The sequence below is a fragment of the Haliotis rubra genome, unplaced genomic scaffold, assembly GCF_003918875.1.
Source record: "Haliotis rubra isolate DU_JTF1 unplaced genomic scaffold, ASM391887v1 Scf80, whole genome shotgun sequence".
NCBI classification, from domain to species: domain Eukaryota; kingdom Metazoa; phylum Mollusca; class Gastropoda; order Lepetellida; family Haliotidae; genus Haliotis; species Haliotis rubra.
Genome location: NW_025767524.1, coordinates 975,881 through 995,387, shown reverse-complemented (window position 1 = coordinate 995,387; position 19,507 = coordinate 975,881). Strand labels below are relative to the sequence as shown.

The 19,507-nt window shown below is 37.8% G+C and overlaps 1 protein-coding gene across 3 annotated transcripts in view; it reads left to right on the top strand.

The window, feature by feature from the left end:
* Window positions 1–19,096, top strand: part of LOC124261514 — a 173,023-nt gene extending 153,927 nt beyond the window's left edge. Inside the window, exons 9-14 of one of the 3 annotated variants that reach the window (XM_046695833.1) lie at window positions 3,494–3,597; window positions 5,076–5,127; window positions 8,759–9,116; window positions 10,300–10,388; window positions 11,015–16,445; window positions 16,525–19,096. In XM_046695833.1, the coding sequence (XP_046551789.1) occupies window positions 3,494–3,597; window positions 5,076–5,127; window positions 8,759–8,997 (395 nt within the window). In that variant the 3' untranslated portion in view covers window positions 8,998–9,116; window positions 10,300–10,388; window positions 11,015–16,445; window positions 16,525–19,096. Of the gene's footprint in view, window positions 1–3,493; window positions 3,598–5,075; window positions 5,128–8,758; window positions 9,117–10,299; window positions 10,389–11,014 lie in introns of all 3 variants that reach the window. The other 2 variants (XM_046695831.1, XM_046695834.1) reach the window with 2 other exon arrangements.
* Window positions 19,097–19,507: the final 411 nt, after the last annotated feature.

Genomic DNA, 19,507 nt, shown 5'->3' with positions numbered 1-19,507 from the left:
TCCATTCATCTCCCAAAATACTACAGCTTTGTAATGACGGCCACTGTCTCCCTTTTGTCTGAAAATGCTAGTCTGCATCAATCTTTTGTCCAGTGTGTGAATGACTTCTACTTGTATGAAGCAATAAATGTTTAACTTCTTTAAGTGGCATTTAGAGTGAGTGAGTGAGTTTAGTTTTACGCTGCACTCAGCAATATTCCAGCTATATGGCGGTGGTCTGTAAATAATCAAGTCTGGAACAGACAGTCCAGTGATCAACAGCATGAGCATCGATCTGTGCAGTTGGGAACCGATGACATGTGTCAACCAAATCAGCGAGCCTGACCACCCGATCACGTTAGTCACCTCTTATGACAAGCATGGGTTACTGAAGGCCAATATTCTAACCTGGACCTTCACGGGTCAAGTGGCATTTAGAAGCTGGTATGATGAGGAGCAACGCTTTGTATGGATAGGCAAATTCTTTATTGCAATAGATACGTTTCAGTATAGATCCTAACACTGTTATCAGTGTTTAAAGCTCATAAAATTCCAAGCCAGACAGCCGGACTGGTAACAGTCCGGATACAAACTTGCCTGTCCGGTTTTCAACAATAAACTGAAATTACACGTGTTGTGATTGGTTATCGTAACATGAACTGTCCAATCGTAAGTAGTTTAACATAATTTTCATAATGCCTCAAACACCTCAAACTGACCACAACAGATAATGTCTGATATTATGAAATATTTACTGTTAGGGGTAAAAATATCTACCAGACCACCGGACAGGCTACTTTTGAAATTTGACCGTCCGAGATGAAAATAAACTGTTCCGGACGGTCGGGCAGGCGGGAATTTTAAACGCTGCTGTTATCACCATTTGCTTGATAATGGTGTTCGGATGTACACCGAAATGTCACATCTATTGCAATCAAGAATTTGTTTATCCATAAAAAGTGTTCCTCCTCAATAAATGTTTAGTAAATATATCATCGATATGAATAGCTTAGTTACGTGATATCATGAGATTATATGAGCAGCAGAAACTTTACTCTAATTACATGCATTGTTACACAACAAATCTGACAAACTTCCTGTGTTATTGTTCATTAGGGTATAATCACTGTCTGGATTATACACTGAAGACACAAAGGATTGGATACGCATCACTAATTCCTGTCCAGTGGTGTGCAGTCATTAGTGGGTTTTATCATTGCATCAGTTGCTGTCCTTGGAGGTGGACCACTACAGCTGGTGGTCACACATCAGTTGGAATTGGTCAAGGCATAGGAGTGTCCCACCAACCATCCAGTAGTCAGTCACAGTAGAGTCAGTGTATGGAGGCTGGTTGTTGTGGAGCTTGTCTGGCTACTGTAGTGTATTAACCAACTCTTTCGTACAAGGCAGTGGAAGGCAACATTTTCTTGTGGAGCTTGTCCAGGTACTGTAATGTGTTAACTCTTTAGTACAAGGCAGTGGAAGGCAACATTTTCTTGTGGAGCTTGTCCAGGTATTGTAGTGTATTAACCAACTCTTTAGTACAGACAGTGAAAGGCAACATTTTCTTGTGGAGCTTGTCCAGGTATTGTAGTGTATTAACCAACTCTTTAGTACAGGCAGTGAAAGGCAACATTTTCTTGTGTAGCTTGTCCAGGTACTGTAATGTATTAACCAACTCTTTAGTACAAGGCAGTGGAAGGCAACATTTTCTTGTGGAGCTTGTCAAGGTACTGTAATGTATTGTGAAGTGCATCCAGCAACTGCTGAGCTTGTCAAGGTACTTTAGTGTGTAGGCCAATGCTTAGTCTCTGAATATACATAATTTTGATAGTAACAAATAAACCCATTTAAACTGAAAGGAGCCCTAGTGAGTTGGGAGATTCTGAACCTGAGGAAATCTAGACTTGCTTTACTTTGGGCTTTAACATTGCAGGGGGGGCAAGGTAGTAGGTAAAATAAAGTGGTTCAGGGACTGTGACACAGACTATGTAGTGTATTAAGGAAGTTACAGTGGCTGTGAAGGAAAGGCTCTAATGTGAGACATGTGTAGTCAGAGGATCCGATGTCCTGAAGACTAGGATCCTCCTGATGGACTTATGTTTGAATGTGTCAAGTAAATTGGACTAGCTTGTTTGGGAGAGGAACTTTGTGAGTGGAATCATTGATTCAGTTCTGTTTAATTTAGTTCAATTGTGGTTTGGAGATTGGAAGCAGGTGGTGTTTTGAGTCTAATTTGGTACAGAATGTGGTGTGTGGGATTGATTTTTGATGCTTCTTGTTCATTATGGGTTACGTGATATTTTCTGAATAGATATAGCATCATAGTAAACAGTAAATAATTATCATTCTTATGGTCACTGTTAAGTTCAAATTAGCCTAAATGTTTGATCGCTTAACACATGTGGTATTTTCTTGAATAATGGAATTCTTTTAGGAATACATGATATGCAATTAACTATTTTATGATGTTAAAAGATTATCCTCATGAGTGACCAACCCGTGAAGATCCGGGTTAGAATTGATCTTCAGCAACCCATGCTTGTCGCAAAAGGTGACTAATGGGATCAGGTGGTCAGGCTCGCTGACTTGGTTGACACTTGTCATCGTATCCCAATTGCGCAGATCGATGTTCATGCTGTTGATCATTGAATTGTCTGGTCCAAACTAGTAAAACTAAACTAACTAACTCACTCACTCATGAGTTGCCTGAGTTCCCAGTTGAACAGGTCTATGCTATTTCTGGCTGAAGTAGATTTCGCTGTAAGAGCAGGATTTCTATTTTAACTCACCCATTCCATCAGTGATGAACACTGGAATTGTCAATCCAGGTCTAGAGCCAGTGCAAGACCTATGTTCTTGTGGCATCAAGCTCCTTTAATTGTCACGTCACTAGTGTTTAACATTGCTTTCACTCTCAATTGTATAACTGTTATCTGTGGTGATATTGTTACAATGATATGAGCAGTTGAGGGAATTATATTCTTTCGGAGGAATAAATATGAATTTGTTAGTGTGGTTTTAAAGTATTGCTTAGGAGAAGAATGGCATGCCTTTATATCCTATTGTGTGTTAAGATTAGTGTTGTGCACAAGTAATTAAGACTGAGTATATTTCCACCGACTTTTCAACATCTTACATTGTTGTTTGAAGGAAAGACAGAAAATACAGACAGCATTTGTCTACTGAAAAATGTAACAAATTAGAAATAGAAGTGTTTTCATTAACAGCTGTCATTACAGAATTTTAGTGATTCATTCATACAACTCTCTGTATTTTTTAGTATAATTTCCATTACACTTGAAACACTAGGGGCTTGGTATGATGGAATGTATGTAACTTCCTAATATTGTTTTGCATGTGCTTTGTTGTTTCAAGATAAACTGAGGTCATTTTGAGTTGAGCGTGGAAATTGAGATATCTCCTGAAACAACAAAGTTCAAAGTGTTCAATTCTAAACTATTTCAAGGATGCTTGTGACATTTTGTTTATGGTGATGTGCTTTTGTCTGCAGATGCTGATAATGCAGTGAGGATATTCGCATCCCCTGGAGCAGGCATTCTGTCACAGACGCTACATCTACAGTCTGCATTGTCCGAGCCTGACCACCATCACAAGGTAGGGTGTATACAGAGTGTAGACCATCACAGACACTACCGTCAGTGCCTGAACCTTCATACACACAAGGTAGGGTGTATACAGAGTGTAGACCATCACAGACACTACCATCAGTGCCTGAACCTTCACACACACAAGGTAGGGTGTATACAGAGTGTAGACCATCACAGACACTACCATCAGTGCCTGAACCTTCACACACACAAGGTACGGTGTATACAGAGTGTAGACCATCACAGACACTACCGTCAGTGCCTGAACCTTCACACACACAAGGTAGGGTGTATACAGAGTGTAGACCATCACAGACACTACCATCAGTGCCTGAACCTTCACACACACAAGGTAGGGTGTATACAGAGTGTAGACCATCACAGACACTACCATCAGTGCCTGAACCTTCATACACACAAGGTAGGGTGTATACAGAGTGTAGACCATCACAGACACTACCGTCAGTGCCTGAACCTTCACACACACAAGGTAGGGTGTATACAGAGTGTAGACCATCACAGACACTACCATCAGTGCCTGAACCTTCACACACACACAAGGTAGGGTGTATACAGAGAGTAGACCATCACAGACACTACCGTCAGTGCCTGAACCTTCACACACACAAGGTAGGGTGTGTACAGAGTGTAGACCATCACAGACACTACCGTCAGTGCCTGAACCTTCATACACACAAGGTAGGGTGTATACAGGGTGTAGACCATCACAGACACTACCATCAGTGCCTGAACCTTCATACACACAAGGTAGGGTGTACACAGAGTGTAGACCATCACAGACACTACCGTCAGTGCCTGAACCTTCACACACACAAGGTAGGGTGTATACAGAGTGTAGACCATCACAGACACTACCGTCAGTGCCTGAACCTTCACACACACAAGGTAGGGTGTATACAGAGTGTAGACCATCACAGACACTACCGTCAGTGCCTGAACCTTCACACACACAAGGTAGGGTGTGTACAGGAGACCATCACAGACACTACCGTCAGTGCCTGAACCTTCACACACACAAGGTAGGGTGTATACAGAGTGTAGACCATCACAGACACTACCATCAGTGCCTGAACCTTCACACACACAAGGTAGGGTGTATACAGAGTGTAGACCATCACAGACACTACCATCAGTGCCTGAACCTTCACACACACACACAAGGTAGGAACCGTCCTTACACACAAGGTGTATACAGAGTGTAGACCATCACAGACACTACCGTCAGTGCCTGAACCTTCACACACACAAGGTAGGGTGTATACAGAGTGTAGACCATTACAGACACTACCATCAGTGCCTGAACCTTCACACACACAAGGTAGGGTGTATACAGAGTGTAGACCATTACAGACACTACCGTCAGTGCCTGAACTTTCACACACACAGATTGGGGGATTAGACAGAATTCTAAAATAAGAATGTGTCCATTGTGTGTTGGAATTATCATGACATTTATTGTTTCAGGAACAAGAGTCGCTGCCACCGTCTTTTTGTCGGACATTCCATGGAGCTACTGGTGAGCGATCTTCCACCAATCTTTTCTTGTCACTGTTTTTAACTTTAACTCTGTTAACCAATCAGGAATAGGATGCATGATATCCCATACCTTTATCAGACTTCCTCCTGGACCAATCAGACAAAAGAGGCTAGTGTGCATGATATCCCATACCTTTATCTGACTGCCTCCTTGAACCAATCAGACAAAAGAGGCTAGTGTGCATGATATCCCATACCTTTATCAGACTTCCTCCTTGAACCAATCAGACAAAAGAGGCTAGTGTGCATGATATCCCATACCTTTATCAGACTGCCTCCTGGACCAATCAGACAAAAGAGGCTAGTGTGCATGATATCCCATACCTTTATCAGACTGCCTCCTTGAACCAAGGCTAGTGTGACAAAATCTGACTGCCTCCTTGAACCAATCAGACACCTTTAAAATGGATAATATGCATGATATCTCATACTTCCTTCTGACCAACCAGACAAAAGAGGCTAGTGTGCATGCCTCTTGATCAGACTATGTCACTGCCTTATATGCATGATTTATTTTAACTATGTTTAATATCTGTAACAGACAGTATCAGACAGCAGAAATTAAACGACAAATTTCATTTTGTTAGGATGACTAGTTTTCAGCTTGAGCATGACAAATTAGATCTAGGTATTTAGTATCCCATAATTCTCTGAATTCACTGAATAAATAATTGTTTATGTGTGTGATAGATTCTGACTATGAGATATGATGTCCATAAACCATGGCTTTGATAATGTCCCCTTAATCTGCAGCAGATTTGACATAATGGTCATATCGAATCTGTTATTTATGTACTGAAGACCAATGATTAAGACCCATATTCACCCAGATAGTGACATGTCACAATCATAATTCATGGCTATGTTATGCTGTGATTGGTCAGCATATAAATCCAAATTGCTCATTACTTGCTGGGCAGTAATTACCACTGCTGGAATGGAACGGTCACTATCATAGGCATGTTTGGCCAGAGAGAGAGACAGAAGCTAGTATGACTGCAGCTTTCTGGATGGGTGCAGTGTATGACTTGTCAATTTTTGTTTAATAAGAATGTTGAAAGTGTATTGCCAAATAAGTTATATATAATGTTCTAAAAGATCAATTTTTTAAGTGTCCAATATATATATTTTTAGTATGCAAAACAAAGTACACCATCTGCAGCTCTATCTGGTTAGAAGAAGACTACTTTACCCACAATGCAGTCATGACTGTTTTGTGGGGGGAGTTGTTTTCACAGTATTGGGGGTCATGGAATATCAAGGATGTTTGTATGAAAATATTTCAATATTCATTATATTGCAACAGAGGAAATGTGATGAAAGATATGGAAGCCTTTTTACCAGTAAACTATCAAAGATATCTTTGTGGAAATAACAAATTCTGAAAAAAATGTGTGGACACCAAGAATCCGACAGTAATTGGAGTCAGGTCATGTTTTTAGTACAATAAAGGATAAACAAACCCCACATCTTCTATATATATATTCTTTTGAAGATTTTACATATAAGCCATGTTGTTTTGAGACCTCCTACAGCCTTTTGAAGTGTTTTTCCCCAGTTTGTGGTGCCTCCTATTGGCGTCTTCTAAATCGGTACATTCTCTTACTTGGTCATCATGCATATAGATATAAGCTGTAAGGAATATAGTATATTTTCCTAAATCAGATGGAGACATAGCCTTCTTGTTTCTCTGACTCACTGGTGTAGAACTAAGTTGTTTGTGTGCTGTGCTGGCTGGAGGGGAGCTCTGTTTTTCACCTAGGTTGGTATTGATCATATTAGTCTGGTACTGCTGGCGGCCATGTCCTAATGTCCTCACTCACTTCACGAGTCCTCTCGCTGTCTTCTTTCGGCAAGGAGCTCGCTAGTTTAGCTCATTTATTTACCCAGACGTGTTCAGACCCTATAACCTAGGGCAGAAACACCAGGACATATTCTTAGAAACATTTTCTTGTGGTTCTGAAGAGGAACACAATGTAGTAGGGTTATGAATGGTATTTTTCACATCTGGAGGGCTTTCTTGGATTATAACTTTGGATAGGCTATTCTAATGACTGACAATTTCCCATTGGCTAGTAATATAACCAAGGTGTGAATATGGTATGGCACTGACAGAAATCAGGATTGGTAAGTATTCAGTTTGACAGATTCCACTATATTACAACATACAGTGAAGATGTATTCTATACTAGTGGCAAAGGGACTGTTACTAATATTTAGTCCATGAAATAAAGTGATATCTATGAAATAAAACGTAATGGAACCCTCAACAATGCTTACTTTCTGAGATGAGTTAGTCAGGAACATTTTTTACTGTTGTAGAGTGTTTTTGTTTTGTTTTTAAATTAAAAGTCTTTCAGATTATATTGTCAAAGAAATTAAAAGTGACGCTATATTTTTTATGTCTTTTTATTTTCTTTATACATCATACATGTACAGCATTTATTGAAGAATTATTCAATACCAAACTAGCCACTTTTCTTTAGACCCCAGTTAGAAGATAAAGCTATTCTGTTTTCAATTTTGTGGTCCTTTATCGTTGATTTAAGACCGCTAAATGTAATTTAAAAACCGAATGTCATGCTAGAATAAGCATTTAGACAATATGTACGTACATAGAAGATTGTTAGAAGATTGATCAATTAATCAATTAATCAAGCCACATACCGTACATATTGTTGCAGTTAAACTAATGCTTCAGTTATAACAGTGACGTTGACATTACTACTCCAGCCACAAATTCAAAGCTGTGTTATAACAATGTCCTTCGTAAGAAGAATATGCATGAGAGGTGTAATGAATTTGTGACAATTGAAATCTCAGCGCTGACAGGTCTACAAGACATTTGTTCTCTGTAGCAGACATTTGTTTCTTAACATAGAACTTTTTCTATAAATACACTCCAACCTACGCAAGCAGCATGATGGCAGATTTAGTGAGTAGCGTTGAAGACAGGTGTTGCTTCTGACACATGTACTCACCTGTCTTAACGAGACAGGTGTAGATCTCAGGTGTCACTAATGTGATATATCTCTTTGATATAAGGTTACTAGTGATAAAGTGTATAGGTGAACATTTTGCATAGTCATTGTTACTGCAGCAGCAAAGGCATTTAAACCAGTGTGGGTCTGATGGCATTGAGACAACTATATAGAATGTCTTAATACTAAAATGTTAGTGTCTCATATTTGTAGTACATGTATTTAACATGAAACTGGTGGACTTAAACACTTTTAGATTTATTTTAAGTATAATAGTATTTATGATGATTTGTAAATATGAGTTAAGAAAAACAAAGAATTATTGTTTACTTTTACTAAATCATTTTTATGATTCATAATATCTATTTATCATTGTAATGTTAATACAAGTTTTGGGCCTTTCATAACACATTATCACATTTTATTCATCAAATTATTAATGTGTTTGTTTTGATATCATATATACTTTGGTGAATATTATTTACTATTCTTTATCTCATTTCTAAGGAAATGGCAATTTTCACCTGTTGATATATTTAGCACTGTTTGTCAGTCATGTGGTCGTCAGTCATGTTATCATCATTGTAGCTTTATGACAGTTTTAACACAGTGTGATGTTTCTGTTGATAGCTGATTCACAGCAACTGCAGATCTCCATGCCAATATCGGCAGACATCCCTGTAAGTGAAGACGATCAGACCAACCACACCTCAACTCTCGCGCAGTCACTGAAGAACTGGAGTCACAGCACACATCTCAGAGAGCGGCACCGGACAGGACCATGGACGACGACTACCAGAGAGGAGGCGGCTGCGACAGCGCCGAGACGAAGGAGTATCAGGATGAGTTGTTGGTCGGCAGGACCCTGAAGAGCTCAAGCAGTGGCGCCGACATAACTGTGGGTTGGAAAAAGAGGACGGGACAACGGATCAAGTGGAGATTGATGATGTTGAAGAGGGTGAGGCAGCAGCGGAACCACCTGAGAGTGGTGAGGACATAGAACACATAGAACAACTAGATTATTTAGAACTCCAGAGTCAGAATATATAGAATCAGAATGTATGAGGCACGGTGGGCGAGCTGGCTAAGGCGCCAGGCTAGTGATCCAGCGAGGTTGAGGTGTAGGGATCGAGCCCACCTCTGACCGGGTAGAACCTTGGAGTCAACATTGTGTGCAGACTCGTTCCATGTTGTCACAACCCCTAGTGTACAGTACACAACCCTGTGCACTTAAACAGAAACCAATGAATCCGTTGGTATATGACCAGATAGTGGCCATATGAATACGTGCAAACACCTAGTTGCGGGTACAGCAACGTGCAGTGAACATGGACAAAGTACTGTGACTATGTGTCTCAGTCCACCCAGCTGTAAAAGGGTATCTCGTTAGGATTAAAGGCCACAATAACTCGATGCGCCTAGTGGCTGCAAGAGTTGTATACTCCCCAGGGAGTTGAAATTGATAATGTGATGTGCCTTTGAGATTGACATCCAATGATCGAGGGAAAACATACCAGCGCCTTGAGCATGCACTAGTGCGTGGATATGTGCGCTATATAAATATCCTATAATAATAAACCTGGAGTTAGAGAACACCTAAAGTTAGAATATATATAGCGCCTAAAGTGACATTATATACCACATCGAAAGTGAGAGTTTTTTTAACACCAAGACAGATTGGTATATAACACCTAGAGTGAGATTATATAGAACATCTGGAGTGAGATTATATAGAACTTCTGGAGTGAGTATCTAGACCACAAGTGAGTGAGAATATATACAACATATTGAGAGGTACATATGACACTTAGAGTGAGCATATATGCAACTCCTAGAATGAGAGTATATGCCACGCTCAGCAATATTCCAACTTTATGGTGGTATCTGTAAATAATCAAGTCTGGACCAGACAATCCAGTGATCAACAGTATGAGCATTGATCTGCGTAAATGGGGTTATGATGACATGTGTCAACCAAGTCAGCAAGTCTGACCACCCACCAATTACCCAACAAACATGGGTTGCTGAAGACCAATTCTAACCCAGATCTTCATGGGTAACCCGAAATAGTGTGTAAGAGTAAACTGCTGGCTGAATATGGGGGACTTGCTGCTTGAAGTAGACAGGCAAGAGGAGCAACTGTTTGACTATGAATGATGTTTCGTTTTCAGAGTCTCCCAAAGGAAATGTGAGGAAAGCGTCAATAGCTGACAAACTCGTCAAGACTAAACAGTCAGAAGCCATGATAGCAACACTCAAGGTAATATTGTAGATGCGTGTGGGATGGATATGGACAACAAAAATAATTTATAATCTGAGTCTAAGCCAGACAAACTGGTGGTTGATAGAATGAATAGTCATCCATACCCTCCATGTAATGATACACAATGTGCTAAATGTCATTGTAAAGACCTAGTAGTTGGTTATATCAGCTCTAATGCACAGGGGGCGGTGGGGTAGCCTAGTGGTTAAAGTGTTCGCTCATCGCGCCGAAGGCCTGGGTTCAATTCCCCACATGGGTACAGTGTGTGAAGCCCATTTCTGGTGTCCCCACGCGGTGATGTTGCTGGAATATTGCTAAAAGTGGCGTTAAACCATACTCATCACTCACTTATGCACAGGACAGGGTTCAAGAGGACCTCCTACTCAAAACACAGAGGAGTTAATGCCTGTTAATGCACATCTGTCTGTATCCATGTATGGGTCATGTTTGATGTGAAGATCTCTACTGGGTACTTGTGCTGGCAGATGATGTATTGTGATTTGTATAGTATACGTAGTAAGGACAGTTTTTTAGGTTGATGCATCTTTGGATTTGATAATGCTGACCTGTTTAACTGTTTGTTGATACTTGTCTGTCATTATATTTGTATTTTCTGTTTGTAGGAGAATGCAGAGCAGCGACAAAAGGATTTCCAGAAACTGTTAAATGAACATGCAGAGATTGTGCAGGAGATAGGGCGTACAGCCAGTTCAGAGAACCTGATCAGCCAAGCTGAACATGGAGAACGGGACCATTAACGCAGTTATCTCCCTTGGTTGAGGAGCAGACGTCATTTTGAGGGAGCAGAAGGCAAATGTTTACAAGCCAAGTGAAACCATATTGTTTAACTGACCATTGAATGCCAATCAACTCTACAATGGACCACAGTTATGAACAAAGTGGATACTGGGTGATCTTTTGGTTCATATCCCCAATGTTGGATATATCTTGAGGTATATTGAACATGGGTCTTCCAAAACAACATCATTACAAGACATTGGACACTCACATTGTGGATATCTTGGTGAATACGAACATTTATACGCCAGAAATGATATCAGGATATGTATATTTATATAGCGTTGGAATAGGTGTATGTGAACATTTATATTCCAGTATATGGTTTTGAGGAATACGAACATTTAACTGGGTTTATTACCAGCACCAATAGAATCCTACTCGAGTACACAGAATTTAATGATGTTTGTTACACTGGGTTGAAAGGGAATGGATGTGGAGACTGAATGAATATATCAAATTGAAATGCTTCTCTTTCCAATGATTTAGAAGATGACCGGTGATCAGTTTGGTTTTAAAATTATGGCCAAAAAAAAAAGAATTCAATTGTAAAAAAACATTCTTTAAAAAAAATGACATTGCTTTGGGTTGGTGTTTATATCTATATTTGAACTAAAATGTGTATGTACTTCCAGACATGAAACACATTTCACTTCTTTTCCATATTTCAAATATAAGATTATCCTTGTCATATTGTGAAGTTTCTGTTTTAAAATCACTTAATGCAGAAAATAGGTAAATTTTATGAAACTTCATCTTTTGATCTTTCAGTTGTCAAAAAACCCTTCATCGTAAACTTGCATTTAATGATGAGGTGGAGGGAGGTACTCAAATTTAAGGCCAAAATATTAACAATAACTGGTTCACAGATAATGATGATTAAATGTACATTTTGGTCACAGTTGGTACATATTACTGTTTTAGCCATCAGCCTATTACTGTTCCATGATGACATATGGTTTAGAATCAAGAAACTTGAAAACATTCTCAGCATCTTAGCACAGGCAGCCAGATACCGATATCCTTGCCATGACAATAGAAGTTCATGAAAACATTGGTAGATGTCATACATGCATGTTGTTCTAGATATTTTCTGATCTCATGTAATGGGGTAAAAATCAATAATATCACTTTAAATCTATATCTCTTTTTCACAAGATCAGGAAAATAGAAGTCTTGTATTCCACTTGTTCTTGGTGGAAAATCATGCAAGCAATTCTGATTTAGTGAAACATTTTCGTTTTATGGTCAGAATGTGTTGTGAATGTTAGATGAGAATGTTGTTAGTTTAGCTCATGCACAGATGACGATGCTCTTTGCATGATGTGCCACAAAGGACTAGACCTACTTTATCATATAATTGTCTAATATGATAGTTTTTCACATAAATATATATTTCAGAGGTGTAATGGATCATGATGCAATACCGTGAAAGGTGAAATGTCATTTTCAGGAAGAATAATTCTTGATTTAAACCAAAGTATGTTTGGACAGTGTGAACCATGTTGAATATTTGTCTGGTTTTCAAAACCTCAATCTACTTTAATATAAATATACTACTTTAATATAAATATACAATCAAAGTAATCTGGGCTGTCATGTGTTTATTAATTGTTCTGAAATGCTAAGTTGTTTGGTTAATTTAACAGAAATTAATAGGTTGTTCAAGTAAATATGTACTTGTTAATGTCCTTCAGCATTGCAACTTTTTGATATATACCATTTAGGTACTATTTTCCAAAGGACATATATATATATAGTTAGATTTGAATATGCATAATCTAGTTTCACATAATTTAAGCACAACTGGATGTGTAATGTTGAAAACTGTGTTATTGTAGGGTAAAACATAATATGATTGAAGTAATTTGTAGTACTCTTCATTGAGTAAGTACATAGTCAACAATAAGTCAGTATATTTAGTTTTCATCTTAGTAGCATTGTGATTGTTTATTTTGTTCATTCCATTACAACACATATTGTTTTCCTTTGCAAAAGTCTACAGAGGTGTCTATATTCCAGGAATTCATATTTTGTTTGCCCCAAAACAGAAAAATAAAATATAATGCATATCATCTGGTTTTTCCATTGAATGAGTATGGCTACCTTATGTTTCTTCTCTACAGTGGTTAGCTGAGGGGAAAAGCTACTAGCATGTACATATCTGCTAAAACCAATCAAAGGACAGTCAGTCTTAAGGACAGTTCAGTTCTTGTTCTTTTTGTTGGAATGTCTGGGTCAATTCATAATGAAACAGGAGACAAGTGAGACAACAGGTGACTTTATTGAATGAATTTTATTACAAAGAAAAAGAAAACTCAGTGCAAGCTTGCTTTCTCTTATACAAGGAGTTTTGTGTGCTGCCTTTGTTTTTTAAGTTTTCAAAAGTTAGAAAGGTTTATCTATCAAGCAATAATTATTTTTAGCCATTTTTGTTCATCATGTAATTTCTGTTAATTAAGCCTTCTGACTGAATTACATTTGCTCTAGGTGGTAATTTGGATTGAGAAAATTATAGAGAGTGTTTGAACTTACTATGAATCGTCTTCAAACATAATTATGTTTGAATGCTGTTTTAGATTGGATTGATGGTGTAAGTTTTTGCTGTCTCGTCATTAAATAATTAGAGAAAGCATTATGTATAAAAATATACACCTGTGAACAGCTAATGCGTCCCTCGCAATATGATTCCATATAGAACAGACATATTTGTAAATTGCACGCTGTATATTTTTTTAATGTAAAAAATTGATTTTGTTTACAAAGAAACATACTTATATTGAAATGATTAAAATGAAATGGATTATGTTAGGACGTGTTCTTTAACTTCACCATGGCAATAGTTATTGACTAACACCTTCAACTGCATCCCGAACTACTTTGCATAATAAGTTCCTTGGTTAGCCCAGTGGTTAAAGTGTTCGATTGTCCCACCAAAGTCCAAGGTTGATTCCCCGAATGGGTACAATGTGTGAAGCATTGTGTAGGATGTTGTTGTATTGCTCTGAAACCATACCCATTCTCTCTTTTACCTTATAAAAGGATCTGTGACCATTTTGAGAAACATACAGAGTTGTATGTGTAAGTTGGACATTACACAAAGTGAGATCTCTCACATGTGTACATATTCCCTTAAATACACACGGAAGATTGGACTATATATAGAATCTCGCCCAAGTGTCTTCTGAGATAAAGAATGTCAAGATTAGCTGATGAAAAGAACAAATGTTTCAGACTTGCCAAGGGTATTTTACTTTTATCAGCAAGTCCGTGAGATTCTGTTTATCATCCAGAGTCCTTCTTCTAACTTTACCTGTGTGTAAGGGCATCATATTTTTTTGTGTTTCACGTAGCCACCAAATTCTGAACACAGGTTGGTCGGGGGAAAACAGAAAAAGAATATACTTAATAAAGACAAAATTTTCTGAAAAATGTTCTTGATTCTCATTTATTGTAATTCTTATTACAATTTCTCGCGTTCTTTGGACTTGTGACAGCAACTGATTATAAGATAACCATTTTATATATAATGAGGCAGTTTTAGGTTTTAGGGCGATGAGAAACACAAAATATATAAATGCTGCTCTAAGCAGTTAGAACCAGTGTAGTATAAATAGAACAGCTCCAGCTTCAGTGTCAGATTAGTGATGTCATTTTGATTGTGACATCATGGCAACTGATGACATCACAATGGTCTCCAAAGTATTGTGATCCATTTTCATTGTAGTGATATCTCCTTGTAGTTATCTCCTGATCTCACCCAGGTCATATCTTATGTACAAGCCTACTTTGTACTCATGGAAATCTGGGTTAGAATTGATCTTCAGCAACCCAACTAGACCGGGTGGTCAGCAGGCTAAATGAGTTGGTTGATACGTGTCATATCCCACCTGCATAGATCAATGATGATGATGTCATTTACTATATTGTCTTGTCCAGACTCGATTATTTACAGACAACTTTCAGATAGATGGAATATTACTGAGTGCGGCTTTTAACAACAAACACACAGCTTTGGAAGATATTGAAGTAAAAAAATGGGTGTCTCTTACTTGTTTCAAGGTCAATATGTACAGAGAAACATATCAACTAAGTAATAGAAGGTGTGTGTTTATAGGCATACAGCTATATGTAGTCTCTAGGAAGATAGTATGTTGTTACTATGGTGATACACATAATGTACATGAATTTCATCTAGCTCGTCTTAATGAGTAGCATGATTAGTGAGATACATTAAGATATGGATAGAACTTTCTTGTGTAAATAGTAATGTTTAAAAGGAATTTCTTATCTTCACTTGGTTTAAATGTGCCCAATTTCACAAATGTGAAATGAACTTATTTTCTTCATCCCAAGTCTGTTAACTATGGTTAGTGATTTGTTCTTTAATATTGTCAATAAGTGATTGAAAGTACTTCTTAAACCTATCATTTCAAACAAACATTTTCAGTCCTTTTTCTCCAATTTCTTTGAATCTCACATATGGGGAAACTCTGAAGAATTGGTTATGAATGTAGCATTCCAATCACAACTATGGTGTAGGAAAGGGGGTGATATAGCAATGCTTAATAAGAAATAGGGAGAGTCATACATAACTGATGAAACCATCATCTCTCATGTGTTGAGCGGAGTTGAAAAATTGTCAGACGTTTCTGGAGCCTGTCAAATAAAGGTTCAAGTTGGATTTTCTGAAGGAAGAATGTATTTGACATTTTTATGATGACAGCATGACCCAAAGTTGATGCAGTTGAAAAAGGCATGAAAGATATCTCCTTCACATAGACATGTTACAGGGGATGATTCAGGAACCTTAGATGACTACACTTCTGAACTTTTGACTATGTGATAATGTGGACTTCAAGAAAACATAAGCATCCTTGGCACCGATGTACCATAAACCAACATATAAAGCATCATTTGTTTATTCCATAGTTCTTTTAATGGTTCCAGCGGGAAACATGTACTTCCATGTGAGAGATTGTGGTTATGTATCTACTGTTTGTATCAGGTCCGGATACCTGAAGGCCCTGGTGGTGGCAGATCTTCTTTGTTGCAAATCCTGGATGTGAAAGGTATTGACAACAGGTGGTAGCAGGTCCTCATCATTACTGGGGCTGGCTGTTCCTCTTCTGCACAGCCTGTCAGAGTTCTTCTTGTCGAAGGATACATAGTTGCAAAACCTGATGGTTGAAGATCCTGTGGTAGATGCTCCTTGTGGTAGGTGATCCCATCGTGGAAGGACCTTCATTGTACCAGGTTCTAATGGTAGATGGGTCCATCATAAATTGTCCTGGTAGTAGCAGGTGCTTGTGTAGAAGGTCCTGAATTGTACCAGGTTCTAATGGTAGATGGGTCCATGATAAACAGTCCTGGTAGTAGCAGGTGCTTGTGTAGAAGGTCCTGAATTGTACCAGGTCCATGTGGTAGACTGTACTTTGATAAACAGTCAACAGTAGTAGGTCAGTGTGGTCAACAGTTCCATTGTAGAGGGTCCTGGTCATAGCAGGTCCTTTGGTTGTAGGTCCTGGTGGCAGTAGGTCCAGGTGAACTGGATCAGTCACAGCAGAACAGAGGGCGTTATGCAGATTATTTATGTGTATATATTAAAGATTTCTTAAATTAAAATCAAAATATTTATTGTCCTTTTTTCATTGAGAAGATTGATACATGCCATTATGAAACTTGCAGTAAAGCTGTTTATCCTCATTTCAAGTTTCTAGGATCTGAGAAAACATATTTTATCTCCTCGTCTTATTAGGTGAGCTGTAGACTGCTGACACCTGCTTCAGTTTAGTAACACATACCATTTGGAATTTACATCAAATATCAAATGAAAAAATCAATTGCTAGTTCTTTAATTTCTTTTGCACTGTTTAATTTCCTCAGCAATATTTCACATATTACAAAGTATTAGTAATATGAATTTTGTTCATGAGTACCAGTATGTATATTTTTAATAATAAGTGTAGGCCAAGCCCTCGTCTCTGTGGGAGTATGAGTGTTGTAGCGACAGCTGGCCTCCCCAACCTCTCTAGCAATAGACCCACTGTTCGTGGGAGATAGCTGTACATATTGTTGATGAAGATCATCTTGCCTTACATCAGTCCGCACTGTCCAGTGTAGTCAGTCACACCTCTTTGTTAAAAAATGTCAAAGAATTTCAGATTTTATCTGTGTCCTTGTTTGTGGTGTAATAGGAATGGTTTCTTGGTAGGTCTAACAACGCATATATGTCGGAGAAATCAAGGGGAATTCATATCAAATTCATGCTATTTCACTTCTTATTGATTTAGTTTGAACAAAGAAAATATACTGATGAAAAGAAAATAATCAGTGTCAGATTCTTATCAGATATTTTCACGACATAGGTACAGAAGTGCCAGGTTTTCATGGATGTGTATATAAGATGTCAGAGACTAAATAATCTCGATTACTCCACAAAAACAGATTAATCTGAGCAAAATAGGGGAAAAATTGAATGGATCAAAGAAAATCAGCTATGACACAAGAAATTTCAAACCATCTCCTGATTCCCTTTGACAAGTAACCTTAATTCTTTTCATCAGTATACATTGATAATTGATTGCTGTGATTTCATTTTCACTCAACACTACTAGTTACATCATTGTGATATCTCAAACTTATCATCTTATACTAAACTTGAAAGACAAATGTCCCAGTTTAAGTGCTGCTGTTTTTTAGTAAATACACTTTATACAGTGATTAACATTCAAAATTGATGGTACATCTTTTACAGGCTCATTCCATCCAGAACTTTGCAGAAATACTTGGCGAGATTTGTCTAGAGGATATTCTCAGATAACAAATGTCTCAGAAAACGAGTGAAGAGTAAGATCTTTTCAAAATGTTGACAGCATATGGTTACTTATGAGGTTCTTAAAAGTTGTTGAATATTTATGTTCACAGTAATGAATATTCATCATCTCATCTTTGAATACCCTTCAACAAACTACATTCTTTGTCTTCGCATGCTTAAATGACTTTTTCATAGAATAAGTGTAATCAGTTTATTTGATAACTATGCATTGTAAATGTTTGTTGAATTCTTGAAATTTTCATCCTGTGGTACACGTTGACGTGTACTCATGACTGACATTGCGACAGGACTGAATATTATAGGTTGGCAGCCTATGTGTGGCGAATATGTCTGTCATGTTTGTTATTTGCCCTGATTGAGCATATGTACTAGTGATTATATGCCTTATAAGGATGTCATATCAGTGAGAGATTCCACCTGGACATTTTGAGGTCATTTTTGACCTTGGCCTCAGGGTTATCAAGGTCATGCTTGCATTTTGATCTACTTTTTCATCTTGTATATACTTTCTTAGTACACATTTCCACTTTGTGTGAGATTTGGATTTTTCTTGGCACTACAAATTCAGACTTGTGTATCAGCATTGTTTTGGAAGCAGCATAATGCATTTGTGCTTAAGTTTCTTTTAAAAAAGTAATTATTACTTGTGACAAGAGGTATAACATTTGAAACACAATCTGAACTTGTATGCCTTTATGCTATTAAAGGGAGATAATCCAACATATTTTGAATATGTCTGCTTCTATTTTCAAATCAAATCTATGGCATCAATTCTTTTCCTGAATGAATGTCTTAAACGTTTTGGTCTTTTTTAACACATAAAGTCTTACAAAGAACTAAAATTTACTACTGTGAGTTGTCTCCCTTTATGGTTGTTGATGACCTTGACCTGTTGACCTCGATGTAGTTTCTACCATGTCCAGTCTGCTAGTGTACCAGATGATTGGAATATATGTGAGTACCTAGTTGTGTACATAGCCAGGATGTGTAAACTTTGAATGTTTTTGTCTTATATGACATGGTAACATATTTTTGTAAAAAAAAGATCAGGAATAAAAATTTTGTTTCATCCAATTTCATGTCATCATTGATTTGATTGTAGACACGGACTGTGAGTGAGAACGTTTCAACACCTACGTAATCAATAGCAATCGTCTGATTAAAAATAGTTTCAGAGTATATGTTCACATCTGGAGTGGCGGCAAGATGGACATCTAGTATTGTTAATCCATGTTGTTTACTTTGTATTCAGTATGGATAAATTCAGAAGATGTGAATGCACAGGTGCTTGTCTCATGAAGTGACCCAGCTCAGTAATATTGAAACTACAAACGAAAGACTTAAGATCAAGATTTATTGGTTTTCTATACTGAAGTGTCACTAAACCAACTGTACTCCCTTATGTTTGGTCTGTTGGTCATTGATGTAGAGATTGATTGATTGATTGATTGATTGATTGATTGCCATTTGACCCCACGCA